The sequence below is a fragment of the Thunnus thynnus genome, chromosome 2 (genome assembly GCF_963924715.1).
Source record: "Thunnus thynnus chromosome 2, fThuThy2.1, whole genome shotgun sequence".
NCBI lineage: Eukaryota > Metazoa > Chordata > Actinopteri > Scombriformes > Scombridae > Thunnus > Thunnus thynnus.
Window position 1 is genome coordinate 35,415,889 of NC_089518.1, and position 19,448 is coordinate 35,435,336.

Consider the following 19,448-nt stretch of genomic DNA (forward strand, 5'->3'; position numbering starts at 1 on the left):
ATCAGTGTAGATGTAGCTAGAAAATCTGGCCTTCAACCAGAAAGTTTGTTTTCCTTATCACTGTGTCTTGACATTGTCAAACAAGTATCTGTGAGCGAGTCACTGGACCGTGACCGGGCTGCTACAAGGTTGCCACAAATGGGAGGGAGGGAGGAGGAGGGAGGAGGAGGGAGGGGGGGGGGGGGGGGACATCTTACTGTAAATTCCCGATGCCTGACTTCCCTCGTCTGTGCTGAAGCTCTGTGTGGAATGTAGCACCAACATAAAGTCTGTGTTTATTTATTTCCCTGCAGGAACATTTCAAATCTAACACATCAGTTTAGATGTCACGCTCGCATATAAAAGAGCTTTTAACACAGTTCTTACACTCCAGTCAGGCTCTTCTTCCACGAGAGTAAACATCTGACGTCCTCAGTCACAGCTTGTTAATGAAGCTGTGGACATATTGTACCTTTTTTTCCTTCTTTTTACAGTATAGTACAGTACTGATCTGTGGTGTATTTTATGTGTTGGTGGAGGCTGTGAAAGCAGAAGTGGTGAGCTAAGAATATCCTGTAAAATTTGGGACTTTTTTTTTCTTCCTGCTTTACACTTACAGGAATCTCTTTCCATTGAACCCCCCCAGGCTCTAGCTACCACATCCCGATTGTTACCTGAACAGACAAACTGGAAACTTTTCACTTGGCCGTTTACCACAAGCTTCCCTGAAGGTTCAGGGTGTGAACGAGCGCAAATCGGAAAGCCCCATTTCCTTTAGACATTGAAATGCTGATAGCAGATTGTAATCGACACTGTTCAAGCTGATATTCTGACACTGGAAAGGATACAGCTGGTGATATTCTATAGTTTACTTATTGTCATTAAATCCAATGAGGAAATTGGACTCACTAGAGCACCAAATGTAATCCGCCACTGCAAATAGTCCACAACAAATGCATTTCTTCCTCCTGTTTGAGTAATGTTTGATACAAGCTACAGTGCCAAGCTGGTTTAGGAGATTTATTGGTCTTTTAAAAAATGAAACTATCCATTTGTGAGACGTTTTTAAAGATTTATGGACCAACTAGCTTGGACAGACAAGGAAGGGAAGACAGAAACTATTGAGAGATGGACACATATTGTTGGTTTTGGTCTTTTAATGGGATTTGTTGACATTTGTTGCATATAGACTAAAGTCAGGGTTGTGTTGTTTTTGTTCTAATACACTTTCTTTTAATTCTGCTTTTCTGGGAATTGAAACCTTTTGTCACATTCACTGTTAGTTGATGTAATAACAATGAAAACCACAAAAGTTCCAAACTGAAATGAAACTGAAACACTTTCTAAATATAAAAAAAAAATACTGTTTCTTGATCAGCTCTACTCCTAAATTTAAGATTTTCCTCATCATTTCTGTAGTAGTACATGTAAAGAAAAGACGAACGGTTTAAGATTCTACTTCAAGCGTCCGCCTGGTTCAGATCTGACCGCTGTTTGTAGCATCTGCAGGCGTATATATATATTGTGTTTGTGTCCCATGATGCCCAATATAACAACCGCAATCCTCATCTTTGTGGTCAAACTATGTGAAGTCATTTAAGCGAGAGAAAAGCCGGATTAGTGCATATACGTAAATCTGCACTAATCCCAGATTACGTAATACCTCGGGATGTTGATGAGATTTAGGACGATTTGTTGTCATTTTACCATGGCTTATTACTCTTCTCGGAAATGTGGAGAAAGTCAGACAAGCACAAAAGATTCTGCAGCTAAACAAACATCCAGTGTAAGTCACGTTTACTGCTTGAAAAACACTGGACTACAATTAGATTTGGCTTAAAGAAGAAGGGAAAAAATCTAGTGTTGCTCCGTTTTCTATTGTTGGAAGATAAAAGGAAAGGTCAAGGAAACTGTCAAGAAAACAAATTGGACTTTTGTGTTACAATATGACATTTTATTTCTTATTTCCCCTTCATTTTGCCAGGCTTTTGTTACACAATTTGTTCCCAATTGACCTGTCTGAATAAGAAAAAAAGCGAAATAAGTAACTACTAGTATTGTCACACAATAGCCCTGTATAACTCAGAAACTAGAGCGCCGTGACAATGCCAAGATTAGGGTTTGCCAAAAAAACACTTGCATCAAGGGATTTAATACAGTTGTCATTTAAATACGCTTGTGGTTTACATGTTTATTTCATTTAAACCCTACACATTTCTTTTCTTTTTTAGAAATCCAATGATTCAGCCCCATTTCGGACCTTCATATAACGCCAGCCAACGTTTTTCATTTCTCTACAAAAGCCAGTTTCCTTTTTATGCGTCGCCCACTTAGAAACAGTTGTCCCCCCACTTTTTTTTTTTTTTTTTTCTTGGACAAACAATGACCATCAAGGGCCGGTTGGAAGAACTAAACGGGAAATTTTTGTTGCGTTGGGAACAGAGAAAGAGACGGAGCTGCTCGGTTTTTATTTTATGCTGTTGCTTTTTTTACTGATGTAATGTGTATAATTCCAGTTTGTTTGTTTGTTTCTGTGGTCACAAAGGCTCCAATGAATTGACCTGACCTTAGAGAGCAAGAGAGAGTGGGGGAGGGACGGAAAAAAGGGAGAGAAAAGGAGAGAAGACGGGGGTGAAACGGGCGGAGAAAGCAAGAGAGTGAGGCAAAGGTGAACAGGATAAACTGATAATACTGATGGGTGGATTTGAAGCTGCCAAACATATATTTACTTTATTAATTACATGTATATCTGTAAATAAACATTTAAAACACAATTGAAATATATAACACTGAATATAGATTCACCCTGTCTATCAGCTGGAACCAGTCTGGCCGTTCTCCTCTGACCTCGGCCACCAACGAGGCATTTTTTCCCAGAGAACCGCCGCTCACTGGATATTTTCTCTTTTTTGGACCATTCTCTGTAAAACCCTAAAGACGGTTGTGTGTGTGAAAATCCCAGTAGATCAGCAGTTCCCGAAATACTCAAACCAGCCCGTCTGGCACCAACAACCGTGCCACGTTCAAAGTCACTTAAATCACCTTTTTCTTCTCCATTCTGATGCTCGGTTTGAACTTCAGCAGAAAAGCTTGACCATGTCTAGTTGCTGCCACATGATTGGCTGATTAGATATTTGCGTTAATGAGCAGTTGAACAGGTATACCTAATTAAGTAGCTAGTGAGTGTACACAGTAGGACCCATTTACGGTTATGTATTTTGGCTGGGTTTGACGCACTAGCACCATTACACCAATGACGTCAATGTCTGAAGTATCTCAACAACTACTGGATGGATTGCCATTAAATTTTGTACAAACATTCGTAGTTCCCAGATGACAAATTTTAATGACTCTGGTAATCCACCATGACGTTGACGTTTGTGTTTCTGAGTGAAATATCTCAAACAACATTGGATGGATTCCCATGAAATTTGGCACACGCATTTGTCTCCCAATTTCATTAATCCAATACTTAAAGGGGACGTATCATGCACATTTTCAGGTCTATATTTCTGTTCTGGGGCTCCACTGGAATTTCTTTGCATGATTTACACTTAAAAAATCTCCTTATTTATCTTTTTACAGCCCTTTATGCAGCATCTCAATTCAGCCTCTGTCTGAAACAGGTCGTTTTAGCTCCTGCCTCTTTAAAGCCCCCCCCCCACCATCCCAATAAGCCCACTCTGTTCTGATTGGTTGGTTTCCAGAAACTGACCCTTGACAGACTTCTGTCGCTCTGGAGGCTACGTTAACAAACAATAGAACAGAAACAGAAAATCATGAAACAAATTCATGAACAATTACCCGCAAAACTAATGTGTTTAGTGCTATTTAGCACTTGTTAGCATGATAATACACTAAACTATGGTGAACATTATACTAGCTAAACATAAGCATATTAGCATGATATTAGCATTTGGCTCAAAGCATCACTGTGTCTGTTTACAGTCAGCCCATGTATTAGCTCTCTTTATATATCCATGATCCATTAGCCTCACAGCTGCTAGCATGGTCGTAGACACAGTCTAACCGGTGGTATCTAGCGTTGTGTGCATTGCGTTTTGACAAAGAGGTTCAGACCAAGATATCTTTGGAGGCAATCTCCGTTTATTCCGACAACAGAAGTAAACAACAAAATCCTCCGGTCAACTGTGACATCTAACTTGAGCTCCTACACAAATTAAATGACATAAAAATGTGTTAGCATACTGCACAATATGTTTAAACTTACAAATAAACTTTACAACCGTAATTTAACAGGAAGACCACAATGTCGCTTACCTCTCCCATGGAGTACAACAAAAAAAAGGGGAACGAGGGAGACATCATTTATAGGGGGGGGTGGGGGGGACCCACGGAAACTGAGACTCAAACGTTCCACATATTGACGATAGCACGTCAGGTTATAACTGTTTACAGATTCTATGTAATTATAATATTACATATTACTGCTGTATAATTGACTCTGTTACATCTGATCATAAATTCTAGAAAGGACGATATAGCTATAGGCTATAATATAGCTAATTTAACTAAAAGGAAACTCATTCTGTTTTACATTAAACACAACAACAATAACAAAAGCAAAAGAATACAATAAACAAAAAACCCTCCACCAATGACTTTAAGCAACCCCACATCTTCCTCACAGACATAAATCACTTATATATCCTACATATAGATAAACAGTCATATAGAAACTATATCCGTCTGACAAAATAGAAAAGTTTTGCTAAATTGTGCTTCAAATGAACAAATTAAAAATGGTCACACGCTAAGTGTCACACGCTTCTATATTTTTAGGCTATTTTATTTTTTGCTTGGGGATTTCTGACCTGTGACATTCATTTCAAAGAATTGAAACATTTAAGAGGAAGAATGAAAGAAAACGTCATCGATGGAGAGTGAGAGAAAGGGAGAAAGGGAGAAGGGAAAAGAGAAATGAAATTGAAAACGAGAAAAGAGGAGGAGGATGATGAGAGAGGGAGAGAGGGAGGGGGAGGGAGGGAGGGATGGAGGGAGGAGGGGGGAGGCGCGGTGGAAGGAGTTCTGTCCTCTGATTGGCTGCTGAGTCCCCTCTCACAATAAAGTCTTGAGCCTGCTCGCGGCTCCGCAGCTCAAAACACAAGAGAAGGCGGCAGCGGAGCGACACAGCCGGAGCTCTCATTCATTCATGCGGATTCTTCTGCGAACTATCCCGCCGCTGCTGTTGTTGTTGCTGCTTCTGTGAAACGAGGAATACACGTTTACTCTTTTGCATTACGACTGAATAATGTTGCACTGAACTGACCGGAGCTGGGAGGGACTGCTCGGTTTTTCACCGTATCGGTTTATTCACATGTAAAAGGAGAAAGTCTCGGCTGTTTGAAGGGCTGTTTTCGCACATATTGGGAAAGGATACGAGGGATTTCTCACCTGGATTACTTCTACTTGAGGTGAGCTATGAGGATTTTTTTTGTTGTTGCGGGAATCTTTGTATTTGAGCATCTTTTTGTTTATTGAATGTTATATTGTTTGCGCGCATTGGAGAGCCGGTGGAGCGTCTCCAAAATGCGCGCAGGTGGTAGAAAAAGCGCACTTTGTTTCCAGCCAAAGAGGACAGAGACAGCGTTTCTTAAATGAACTTAACTGCTCTGTTACTCATTTCCAAATTTGACTGTAAAGATAGTGTTTAAACCCTACTTTTACCGCAGTAGGAGTGCTGGCAGTGCGCCTGTATTGACTTTATCCACATCTTTATCCACCAGAATCAAAACAAACATGCGTAATGATATCTTAATTGGCTGGCAACAATAACAAGCCTTTTCAGTCTTGTTATTGTCCCTTAGTGATCCCCCAAATGTACCCCAATAATGGGATTTTTTTCAAATCAGTATCAATAGACTATTTTTAACCCTCACTACCTTCTGGCTAAGAGGATTCCCCCCTCTCTCCCCGGCTCTCCTCTCCTGTAAGACAGTGAGGGATCAGAGAAGTTAATCCCACATCTCCTGAATAACTCCTGCTTGGCGTTCCGTGCCACTGCTCTGTATTACAAGCATGCATTCGGGTTTTTCTTAATGTGCTGACAAGTTAAATCCGTTTATTGGTGATTTGGCAGGACTCTGACTGGCAGACAATGTGGATGAGTTATTGTGGATTGCGGATTACATGATTGCTACTGTAGGTGGTGTGTAGCCTTGTAGTTGTGGTGGGATGTGTTTGTACAAATGCAGACAAACGGAGGCTTCAGGGAAACGGGAAGTTATGAATATTTGAAGTCACCGGATTATGATATAGGAGAATCTGCAGTGCTGTTCCCTCAGCTACCCGTCACCTAAGTTTGAACCCAATAAGCATTGATTTGGATGTTTAGAGGTCAGTTTATTGACTATATTTCAGTGTTGTGGTTACATGTTGGAATGTAGCCATTTAAAATATGTCAAGAAAGCACTTGTATACAACCCAGAAGTTCAACAAACCCAAACTTTTCAATCAAATGTTGCCCATTTTGAACTAAAATATTTTTTTTGCATGCAGAGAAATCTGTTATGGTCAGACATTTCCTACTCCAGAGGCATCTTGCATTCACTTGTTCCTCTTGATCCATAAGCAGCCTTAAAACATGAGTTGATATGTGGCTGTTGGATGTGTCTCATGAGCAACTGTCTTGAATCTTGAGTCCTGTTTTGATTCAGGAGGCGAATCATAAGTCATAAAGGTGTTTTTTTTTTCTGCTGCGGCGTCCCCGCTGTGCAGGATGTTTTGGGTGCCTGCAGGAGGGATCCATGTAGCTGTCAAGAACTGATGACGCCAGGTGACAGAATCCTATATGGGAGCTGTGACTTTTTACCACTCTGTGCAACAGCTGCAAACGTTACCCCCCCAAGTCAAAACACTGCTGGCGCTGCAGCACTCAACACTGGTGTGGATGTATTGAAGAAGGGTGGAAGGAGCTGTGAGTGGCTGCATTTGATGTACTCATGTACTGTTGTTGGGTGGGTTTTTTGGCATCTTTGGGAACTTTGACTTGAATTTGAAATATGTGTGTTTGAATTAGAGTTGCAACAGTTAGTCAATTAATCAATTTTGATCATCGTTTAAGTGAAATTTTAAAGGAAAAATGGCAAAAATTCACTGGTTTCAGCTTCCCAAATGGGAATATTTCCTGGTTTTCATACTGTTATGTAATAATATTGCAATAATAATGTTTTTGAACTGTTTGATGATGGAAAAACAAAGAATCAATTGTTGTTGTCCTAGTTCTCCCTGTGAGTTTGTGCTGACTGACCCCACCAGCTATATCTTTGAGGACATTCTTGTCGCTGGAGTCTGTACTGTAAATCTTGTGATTTGCCATTTCTCCCTAGATGTACTGATGCATTGTCCTTCTGTAATCCAGTTTCACTTTATGATATCAAAACACTGACACCGGTGTATTTTTCACTTTAAAACTATTTAGCCTTGTTCAGTTTTAAGTACTTCTGACCACACACCAACTTGAAACAACACTTCCAACCGGCCGCCTTTATTTAGACTACTTCCACTATTCCGCTGTGGCCTCTTCGCCCTCCTGTGCAGCCACTCAGCTATCTCTCACCCTCATTTCCTCAAGCCATGGATGAGTGAGATTCCTCATGCCTTTCAGAGTGTTTACGCAGTGGAGGAGGAGGAGGAGGAGGAGGGGGGTCTGTTGATTTACTGCTGGTCCTTCCAAGTGTGTGACTGCCTGAATCACATTCCCCCCATTGCCGTACTCTAGTTCTTCCTTCACTAGTCTTGCTTAAAGAAACACCTTTTTTTTTATGAAGCTTTCATTTTTGTTGCTACTACTTATCAAGCGTGCTGCTGCTATACATGTTAGGACTGCAAATCATGTTTTATTGCATCACAAATCTCAGCGCTTTACTGCTTTGACCTGTTACTCCTCAGCGGTTGTGAGAATAGTTAGTGTGTCATTAGGATAAGAGCATCAGCTTAAACAGTAAACGCGAGTATCTGGCTGCTTGTGTACGTCTCTTGAACCATGGGAACGATTTCCTGTGTGTGTTGAGGCTTTTTTTTTCCTTTACAGCCTCTGAACTGCTGATGGCTGCTCATCATGAGCGGCCGTTAACACTGCGGGCAGGGCGGGAAGAGACTCCGTCGGCTCCTTGATAGCTCGTATTTTGAGCAAGACTCTGTCATTCTCCTTCTAGTGAAGCAGCCCCAACCACGCGTTTGGAGGCAAAATTACCTGCAAGCTTGTGTCATTGACAGCCCTGCAGCCTAAAGGTAATTTCACGAGAACAGCAGGGTTTTTTACTCCTAATATGACATTTGCTACAGGGAGGATTGGTGCTTTTAAAGCCGCTGCCCTCTTCTCTGTTTCAAATTTTCCCCACAGGGCAAAAAAAAAGGGAAATATTTTGACATTTCTGTAACCTTTCAGTGAATCGTAGCCTGAAACAAAAAAACCCCTCTTCCCCTTCTCTATGTATACATCTCTACCGCACATGACCACACCAGGGTCACAATGATATTTTGTCACATTAACATCAGTGTATTTTTGTATTAAGTACTTGTTATTGTAGAATATCTAATAAGTAAGAGTGCAAGTTAAATGCTTGAAGTGTAAAGCATAAAAATATATAAGTTTCGTTTCTGAGTTGTTTGTTTCAGTACTTCCTTGTGTAAACACTCATAAGGAGGAGAGAGAGAGTCCCAGACGTTAAAACAACCACGAGACATCCCTGAACCAGGTCTCGAGCCAAGCAATCATAAGAGAAACTCCCCGTCATGTGATAAACAGCGAGCCGAGTCTCCAGCCAATAAAAGAAGCAGAGACAGCGTGCGCGTAGTTTGAATATCTAGAGAATATCATGCTTGAAAGACTGTGGCCAAGAAAACTATGTGACCGTCATCTGTTTATAACTGATTTAGAGGATAAGAATGTCTCAGTTGTTACAAATACGCTAAAGTTTTCCACCCAAAATCAGTTCACAGCTTTGATACAAAAACATCTTTAAACTCATAACAAAAACAGACAGAAATCTGAATATCATCTGTCTTTTTAAATCCAATTTAAGTCAGACTTCTTTTTACACACTGAGGCAGATGGCTACACACACACACACACAACCAGCGAGGCTATAATTAAAACCACCCATCCTACCTAAACAAACCCCACCCTCCCCCCCTCATAGTGGAGAGGCGAGCGCTGGCATTTTGTTTGTTTACCTTCAGCTGCCACCCAGCCAGCAGCCATGCTAAACCAACAGCAACTCGCTAAGAGTTTGCTTTTGTCAGGCCCGAGGACTCGACATGTGGTCCCCCCCCCCCCTCCTCCACCACTACTACCACTACTACACACGACACCTGGGAGCCAAATGTAAATCAGTGTGTCTCAGATGTCGTCGCTTGTAGCATCCCGCGCTTTGTTTTTTAGGATTATGGTGAAGGCTGCAGCTGGTGTGGAGCAAAGAAGAATAGACAGAAAGAGACGGTGGCAGAAGTACAAAACAGAGCTGCAACTATGTTGATAAGCGATTCGTCATTTTGAGTCATTTTACAAGGAAAAATGTTGAAATTCTCTGGTTTTGGATTCTTAAATGTGGATATTTTCTTGGTTTCTTTGACGGTAAATTGAATATCTTTGGGTTGTGGACTGTTGGTCGGGACAAAACAACATTTTCTGACCTTTTACAGATCAAACAACTAACTGATTAATCGAGAAAATACTCGTTTGTTGCAGCACTAATACAAAACTGAACTAATTTGCTTTTTTTGACCTAGTCTTAATTATTGCCAAGAGTGTTTTTAAGAAGTCATAAGACAAATCAGTGCCTTAAAGAATGAATTGCATTTGCTGTTAGGCAGAAACGCTGCTCTGATAAGAGAGACAGTAGAGGACAAAGGGCAACATCTGATCTGATGGTGTCCTCTATCCAAAGATTTCTTTTGTATTAGAGACATTGCTTTTATCTTCAAAGAACCCCACCTGCCCCTTGGCAGCATGAGATTCCTCCAAATTGTTTGCCTTTTCAAAGACATCGGAGAAACAGAGTGATGTCACAATACTGAAGCTTCAATACGACTTTGAGGCTGTTTACACCTGCTTTTAAAATGAGTTTCGGTGATCCGGACACAAGTGGACAGCCAAGACGCATCGCTTCACACCCGTGTCAATCATGCATCTCAAAGGTGTCCCACTGACCAGATTTCATGCCTACGTCACTTCTGCTAGAAGGTCCAAGGGCCTAGACATATATTCCTGTCACGTCCTTGTCGGGGAAGCATCAGGATGCATTAGTGTTTACACTACTAAAGATATGTGGTCAAATGCGTCCCAGACTACCTCGGCAAGTGGTTTCAGTGATCGGATCACAATGCATCTTGGTGCATCTTGTATTTTGAACTGTCCACTTGTGATTGAATCACCCAAGACGCATTTTAAAACCAAGTGTAAACTTGTCTTTTTTGCAACTTTATGTTTTTAGAAACTTAATTCGGTCACCATATGTGCCCTGCAAGCTGAGGTTCATTTCAGTTTCACTTCAAGAAGGTGTCTATGCGTGAAAGTTGGTCTACAGATCCAACATGTGTTGAAATGAATCCCAGTTCTACCAGGCATCCAATCAGGGATGCACCAATCCGACCTTTTATATTCAGTAACATGAGGAAAGGGATTGCTGTGGCCTGCTTTGACTTAATCAATATACTTGATAGCAGAAATACTGAATTTTATAATGACTTTTACAAAGAAACTGTATTGAAAGTAGCGTTCGCACCTGGCTGATAGCTGGTCAGTTTTTTAGCTCCAGTGGATTGGTGCATCCTCTATCTGCAACTAATTATTTTCCTCATTATTGAGTAATGTCTGAAGTTTCTTTTTTTGCCATATCAATTAATTGTTTAGTCTACAAAATGTCAAAATAAGAAGGAATATCCATTGCAGTTTCCCACAGCCCAAGATGTCCTCTTCCAGTTTCTTATTTTGTTTGAACAACGGGTTTAAAAACCCAGCAGGGTTCAGTTTGTAATACTACGAGATAGAGAAAAGCTGCAAATCCTCACGTTAGCGAAGCCGTGACCTACAAATGTCTGGCGTTTTTCTTTGATTTTCTTAATGAAGTGAATCAAAGTCAAATTAAATAGTAAATTACTTAACGAAGGATTGTCTAAAATTTTCAGCGCTACATCCAATCAAAACAAACACCCTCTTGATGGTAAGAAAAGCGAGCGTGGGATCAGGGAGTTCCAGCTGGGAACAGTGAATGGGTCATGTTCTCAGCCACTGATCACCTGCTGCTGTTGATGTGCTCTAAATCTTAACAGTAGTGGTGTGTTTGGGTGTAGAACAGTAGGTCTGTATTTATACTAAACTAGTACAAAGTCTGCGGTTAGAAAACACAGCTAAGAGCACTAAAGGTCAGCAAAAAACCCTCAGTGGAGTAAACAGAAATCCCAATAACACTTGACTTCTATCAGGGTTTCCCTCCTCTCTCCCTCCATCAGACTCGTGAGCTCTCTCTCTCTCTCTCTCTCTCTGTCTCTGCGGGGAAGCCACATGGTGCAGCAGATGCTTGGGCCGCTGTGCTCTGACTCTTCGCACTCTCATTCTCATGGAAATGGCCATGGTTGTCTGGCTGAATAATAGCGATGGTCGGTGTGTGCACGCGTGCATTATGGGGCGGCATGCGTGTGAAAGTGGAAGGATGGGTGGTTTGCTTCGTGTGGGTGGAGGCTTTATGTGAACTCATGAATAAACAGGGTTTGTTTTGGTATCTATACCGAGCTGTTAGTCTCTGTAAAGGCAAACAGGGCTGTGTCCTGTGATTTTTTAAAGGTTAAGCTCAAGACTTGTACCATGTTAGATCATGAAGTGCTTCTAAATATCTTTTAGTTCCCTCTTTTGGTCTGATCTGAGTTGATGTTGTGGTTCTTTTTTACTGTTGTAGGCCTCCCATGAAACCCATATACACATCACAGGACAATGAAACCCCAAATTTATTTGAACTATTTGTGCCAGTGTGTGGGCAGATGCAGTGTATACCTCCTGGTATCCCTGTATCCGTCCCTGGCAGCACTACAGTGCATCAGCCTTTAAGGCTTCCTGACTCGGCAAGCAGCCATAGAGCGGCATATTGTCAGGTGGTGTGGGTGTGTAGAGGGTTGTGTGATGGTGTGGGATGGGGGTGTTGAACCCTGATTCAACTCCCCCCCCCAGTGTGAAAAGGCCCTTTGTGATTCCCCAACCATAAGTCTGCCTGGCATGGGATTCAACCAAAGTGCCAGGTTCAGAGGTCAGGAGGCTAGTAGACTGGCAGAGGAGTGTTTGTGAGCTTGTTGTTCTATTTTTGTGAGGACCAGTTTGGGTTTTATACTTGATGGCTGATCTTCACATCTACAAAGAGTTGTTTGTGGGTTAAAGTGAGACTATATAATGTTTTGACAGAAGAAAAAACATGTATTTCCTATTAAGATTCATATCTTAAGACTGATATTAACTGACATTATTAAATCTGTTATCCTGTAAGTGTTCAGTAAAAGTGACATTTGCTTGCTTTAAGACTTGGTTTTATATCCACCCACTGTCGGCCTGAAAGGTGGCTGAAAAGCTAATAGCTTGCCCCTTCACTGAGGACAATTTTTCCATATATGTACTGATATGATACCTGAGTTTCAGTATTACCAAAAAATGTATTTAGGTTGATACCGAACCCAGCCAAACACAAGTTTCTCCACAACATGCTACTTTTTGTCTGCTATCACCTCCTCATAGCTTCTAAGCAGCGTATAAGTGATTTATTGACAAAGCAATGATAGGTTGGAACATATGGATCAATAAAGGAGATGTGGATTGTGCTCCAGCAGTGGTGTGCACAGGAGAGCACACGTGCTCTGCCACTAGTCATGTTGTACACGGCATGCTCATTTGTTCTCTGCCTCTTTGACAGACACACACTCCTCTTCACTTTGCATCACGCACACACACACACATTCCTGCAGTGGAAGTAAACAGGCAATGTTGAGCATACAGTGTGCTTTCAGCATAAAACAAGTGTCATGACATCCAGCAGTGTTACAGTTTGGCCTGCAGTGGTGGTTTGTGGTGTCTCTTCCATTTTTGTGTGTGTGTGTGGGTGTTAAAGCACATATACAGAGCTTTCTTTATAATCTCTGTCACTAAATACCAACTTTTTGTGAGTTAGAAGACCCCTTGAATGAATCAATTGTCCTACTAGAGATTTATAGCAACGTGTGAAATCTTAAGCCCTCATCTGTCTTGTCTTATGAGAATTGGGTCATTTCCAGCAGTCAAAGGTTGCTGCATTTGGGACATAAACACTATCGGCCTACAGTTATGTTTTGGCTATGTTGGATGTCATAGTTCTGTAGAGCAAGGGTTACACTGCTAGGGTTCAAATCCCTGTAAAACTCAGTGGGGTCAAAGCTGAACAAATCGCCTGCAAGCTGTCTATTCTAGTGTGTTTCCTTGTGATGGAGATGACTCATAGGACGCTTGCCTTTATCCTTTTTGTGCCTCAACCACAGTTTGTATTTTCAGTCATCACATTTGTACGTCCAAATAAACTTAAACCAAACCCAGAAACCTTAAAATGGACAGCAGGGATCCAGAGGAGGAAGGATGTTGACTGTGCCCAAACCATTTCCCAAGCAAACCTTTGACGTCTGTGTTTGTGTCTGAGAGCTATTCTGGATTTGTTTGGCCATCCTGCATCAGCGTCTGTGGTGGAATATCTATCAGGGAAGTAGTTACAGTCCCGACTGATCGCTGCTGTGTTTGTCATCTTTTTCTTTGTAGGACAACATGCCTCAGACACCACCTTTTTCAGGGCAGCTGGGCACCGGCAGCTACAACAAGAACCTGTACCAGACCAAGGAGGAAGGCTACCCCGGCCTCTATTATCATGACAACAACCTTGTGTCTGGCTCCTTGGAGGCCCTCATTCACCACTTGGTCCCAAATGTAGACTATTATCCAGATGTGAGTATGATTTTTTTTTTTACATTATACTTTTCTTTGTATCCCTGGTGGTTTCTTTTCCTTTGCAGTTTCATCTAGTTAGGAGGGTAAAGCCTGTTGTAGGTATAATTTCCCCGTACTGGTGTTTGATTTCAAGCGATTTTCTTGCCCAGTTTGCACTCTCATGATTATGGTTTTGCTTTTGTGGTAAACTTATTTTCTTTTCTCTCCACAGAGGACGTACATCTTCACCTTCCTGCTCAGCTCTCGACTCTTCATCCACCCGTACGAGCTCATGTCCAAGGTGTGTCACCTGTGCATGGAGCAACAGCGACTCAGCGATCCCCAAGCTGACAAGGTGGGAATAACAAAAAAAGCTCTATCAAACTTTCTGTGATCATTTTAGGAATCAGAGAAATATCATGTTCCACTATGGCTATACTCTTAAATGTAGTGAATCACCTACTAAATTTTATCTTGCATTTTCAGATGAGAGTTAGGAAGATTGCGCCAAAGATCCTCCAGCTATTGACAGAGTGGACAGAAACCTTCCCATATGACTTCAGGGACGAGAGGATGATGCGTAGCCTGAAGGAGCTGACCCACCGGCTGGCCAGTGGAGACGAAGTCAGTCCTTTTCACTTTTTTATTACTTCATGCTGCCCACAGAATAACTTATTCATAATTGGTTAAGTGACAAAAGACTAGGCTGATAAGATAATGTTTAGTTTGGATGTTATCACCAACAGTAAAGTGCTGTTTTGTAGCCCGCACGTGCAGCAAAGCTACAGGCACAGGCAGATTTTTGCAGATAGCAGTGGAGGGAAGTGGAGGGGGGTATCTCTGGCAACAAAGCAGTTTTTGAGGCTGGCTGAGCTGAGAGAAAAGCCCCATTGTTCACGGGCTAGGTGGCTTTTTTGCTGCCTCTGGGGTGCTCCATACTAGACAGCATTTGAATTGTTCCACCGCTGCAGAGTTGAATGTCACTGGCTTAGCGCGCTATTAGCCTCCGCAGCGCTGTTTGGATAAAAGTTTTTTTAGTAGGGTAGAACAGTTTTTGTCCAGTACCCTCTGTTATCTTTGGTGCACATGCAGACCCTCCACTGTTTGACATTTAGATATAGAAAAGTTTGTTTTGACAAGCAGTGACTCATGCTATGTACGCCATGAAAGGAAATGCTAACATAAGCTAATAGTGACTCTAAAAATAAAATGAACTGTGTGCATGTTTTTTTTAATATAAAGGAATAGTTAAATGTGTTGGTAAATACAATAAATCACATTCTTTATGAGATTTAGGTCAATTTCATGGCTCTAGAGCCAGAAGGCAAGCTGTTTTACCCTGCTTTCAGTCTTTATGCTAGGCTAACAGGATCATCCTCTGGCTCAAGCTACATATTTAATGAATCTTCTCATCTAACTCTCATTTTTTAACTGGATGTTCTGTATGCCCTTCATGTTTTCTTGTCCTGTTTTTATATCAAAATATGTTTTTTTTACACCACCCTCTTGGCCAGGACTCTTGGAAAAAGATGTGAAATCTCAAACAATCTTACCTGGTTGAAAAATAAAAGGAAAATAAAAGTAAAAAAGAGAAAATTTACCCTCCAAACAGCCATCTTAATTGGAGTTTTCCTTTTCAGTAGTATTCACAGATTTCAGTCTTGACCTTTTTCTTGCTCCAGTTGGGTTAGCATAGCAGTTTATATCAAATGTACTTTTCTCTCAATGATAACATTCCCACTTCAGTTTTCTCCAGTCTGAACAAATAATGTGGTTAGTCATCATGAATCAGGGTTCTTTCAGCGCATGTCCTGATGGTCTCACATGTGTTCCGATGTGCTCTATTTGCAAACCAGTTGCGTGTCCCAGTTTGTGTGTATTTTTGGGGGATTGGTGCTAACAATAAAGGCAGCAGGAGCTTGTTAGGAACAGACAGTGATGGAGGACACAAACTGTCCTGATGGAAGACATCCCTCCTTCATCACTCAACATGAGAAACAAAACAACCCACCCACCACTGTAGGTTTCACATGACTCATCAATAGTACAAGCACGAATATTGACCCAGATTTAATCTAGAAATCAATATGCGTCTCACATGACACATCCACAGCTCCCTTGCTCTCCTTGTGCAACCCCTGAACATAAAAACTCACTTGACATCATCTGAACACCAGTAACACACACTCGCTCAGTCACGCTTATAGACACGGAGGCTGTGTTTTGATGGTCATAAACATCTTTTGATTTCACAGTAGATTGGCTGCAGTTGGCATTAACACCATCCCTCCAAAGATATTTGTGATAGTTGAAATTGATTCTGGCCTGGAGGCAACAGAAAGCTATTTAACACACAATTCCCTGTTAGTTTCCCTTGAGGTGATATCATACTCAGTACATTTAACAAAATAAGAAAACGCATTATGTGTGCTTCATCTTTTAAGTGTAGCCAAATAATTGAAAGCCATGGATGTTGCTTTTTCTAGCTTATCGGTATCTACGTTAAAAGGTAATTGCGTAGCCTTGCCCTATTTTTAAAAAAACGTTTTGAATTTTAGCCACCATTTCCATTGGAGACAGCGTCAGACATTTCAACTACAGAAGGGGAGTGTTATGGTTAGGCCAAACACCTTCCTAACACCAAAAGTGATCACTCAGAATAACTTAATTAGTTAATTTGCAGTGACTCCTCCCTCTAAGTGGACAATTGGATCCAAATTATGGCAAGAAAATGTCTCAGCAGCCTCAGCAATGAATCTAATTAGTGAAGATTTCTCCAAAACTCTTGAGTTTTCCTTTAAAATCATGGACTGGCCTGTAGAATCTATGTGGGCAAGCAGACTGAGCTAGATAGCGCCTTACTTGACTCTGTATCAACATCATTATGACATTTGAGATTAACAAAAAAAAAAGCCCTTACAGTGGATAGATAAAGGTTACGAACGCTAGATGTATGTACTTTATTGACAAAGCAACCTTTTACAATACTCTAACACCCTGCAGATGTGCTGTGATATCATGTAGGCCATGGGCTCGTGTGCTCATGATTCGCACAGCGTGACAAAGAATGTTTTTTCAAATGAATGGAGAGCTTTGGTGCCTCGGGTTCACAAATTGCCACAAGCAAATGTTAAGGAAGTAATCCTGTGATACTGTTTATTCATTTATCCGCAGATGATAACCCATGATAATAAAACATGATTTGCCATGGGATATTTCTTAGAAAGGCCAGCTTGTAAAGTTTAAGGAAGTGGTTTGCTGACAAAAGCAGAGGTTTGATCAGATCTGATTTGCATTTATGTTTCTCACAGATTCTCCAAATCATGTTTTGAAAACAAACACAAATGTCTAACCATAAGCAGGTCTAGAGTTGAGAGTGAGATGCTGAATCTTCAGAGCGTCGACCGCAGCGCTCTGGGAAAGGGTTCGAGTCCAGAATAGATGTACCGAACATCTGGTCAATGTCGTGTCCAGACCACACTCCAAACATTCCAGGACCTTGATCTCCGTAGTAAGACTGTCATTATGGATGTGGTTGGATATATAGGGAAGCAACAGCCGAGGAGAAAACAAGCACTGTGATCTTCATCTGACCTCATTCGGTGGAACGGAGTTCTTGCCTTCCCTCAAAATGTGCAGTTATTTTTCACAAAGTGCTTTTTTTTTTTTGCTTTATTATGATGTTATGTTTGGTTGATTTAACGGATCCCACATTATATATATTCAGTTTGGATGTGTGTTAAATTTCATACAAGGCCGACTTACCTGTGTATGGCAGGTGTCGCTACGCTATACACTCACTGGCCACTTTATTAGGAACACCTGTGCAATCTGATGCAATCCAATACAACAGCTCTGCCATAAATTCTACATTTACGAAGCTTATACTCTTTCAGTTTTTGTTGCCATGTTGCTAAATGCGAGTGCATCTCAGGTACAGTAGGTGGTCGAGAGAGACGTAGCAACACGGTTCTGTTTTTAGATAAAAATCCTGCTCGGGGCACCTTTTTTAACTATCTGTTCATTAGTGCTGCCTGGCTAACCTGCTAAAAATGGTCAGGCCTTTTTTGTGGTTCAGGTGGTGCTCCACAGGAAGTAACACCACTCAGCCAAGAAAAACAGGACCTCTAGTGATGTGATGGCGTGGACCGACCACGCCACTCAGCCGTGGGGACTTGTACTGAGCGTCCGTCTGCCACCTCAGGATCACTGCCAGGGTCGATAGCGTAGGCAACAGTGTGTGCCCCTGTTAGGATCCTTATTGGTAATGCCAATTGTTGTGATGAGCAAATGTGACTCCCTCTGCTTAAAAATGTCAGGCAAGCTGTTTTCTCCGAGATCTGTGACTATATTTATCCGACCCTGGCCCGTCCTCTGTTTGTAGTGGGGACAGAAGCTACAGCAGATGGTTGACTTTGAAGTGGCAACTGGAGCGATTTTCACTGGTGGCGTGTCTCACTGTTGTCCAACTGTGCAAGAGAGTGTGGTCAAGCATCAGCTTAATGCATACAGTGTTGACAATGATATTACAATGTCTGAATTAAGGTATATTATGATTTATTAATCTCTCTCATTTTCATTGATTACATAATTGTCTGCAAAAAGTCAAAAGAAATACTATCGCAAGTTCTTAGAGTTGGAATTACTTAAATGAATAATCAGTTATCAAATACCAAAATGTTAACTGATTACTTGATTAGTCTATTTTGCCCTGAAGTTGCCGCCTGTTGCGTCTAGCAGCTGAGTACCGAGACATTTAGTTGATTGTCAGAAAATAATCAGCAGCGATGCCAAAGATTGTTTAAGCTTCTCAAATGTGAGTTTGCTGTTTTTTTCTGTTTTAAACTGAACATTTCTGGGCAGATAAAACAAGCAAGTTTTTTGATTTGTCACATTTGGCACTTGTGAAGGGTATTTTTCACTCATTTTTGACATTTTAAAGACTAAACTAAACTAAAACTCAATTGATTAAGTGGAAAAAATACAGAAATCATTGTTAGTTGCAGCCATAACAGGCTCGTCGGTGGCTGAGGAGCAGAGATCATATACAGTTTTCTCTCTAATCTCCAGTCCTCCAAAACTGTAATATCCAGAGAGCCACAGTTGATGGTCTGACATGTGAATATGTCTGTTCATGCCATCACACCTATACAGCCATATCACCTGACAGATGCATTAGTCACGCTCTGGGAAACGAATTTCAGAAGAAAAGTTCTCTCCCTTGGCTGTTTCCAGCAGAGCAATGAGAGTCCGTTCATTTTTTTTCCCCCAGTTTGCCTCTGTACCGCACCGACTCCTCACACTTGATTGCTGTCTAGGCACCGGGCCTCCACATCCATTATAAGGCGAGCTGTGTTCCTTCCCACACTGTTGAACTCGAGTCTTGTTTGTAGAACCCAGATTTTGGAGGCTGAATTGGCAGAAAGTCCAGGGAGGAGGGATGTGGTCGTGAGAAAAGGGGCCTCGTCACCCCAGATTTTTTTGGGTAGCTCATACCGGTGGTACGGAAAGAGGCCAC

At 41.5% G+C, this 19,448-nt stretch overlaps 1 protein-coding gene across 2 annotated transcripts in view; it reads left to right on the top strand.

Moving 5' to 3' along the window:
* The window catches only part of rasgef1ba (RasGEF domain family, member 1Ba), a 142,913-nt gene that overhangs the window by 105,719 nt on the left and 17,746 nt on the right, over positions 1-19,448 (top strand). The window contains exons 1-4 of one of the 2 annotated variants that reach the window (XM_067572254.1): positions 5,086-5,414; positions 13,766-13,948; positions 14,163-14,285; positions 14,417-14,554. In XM_067572254.1, coding sequence (XP_067428355.1) covers positions 13,772-13,948; positions 14,163-14,285; positions 14,417-14,554 — 438 coding nt within the window. In that variant the 5' untranslated portion in view covers positions 5,086-5,414; positions 13,766-13,771. Of the gene's footprint in view, positions 1-5,085; positions 5,415-13,765; positions 13,949-14,162; positions 14,286-14,416; positions 14,555-19,448 lie in introns of those variants that run through there. The other variant, XM_067572247.1, reaches the window with a different exon arrangement.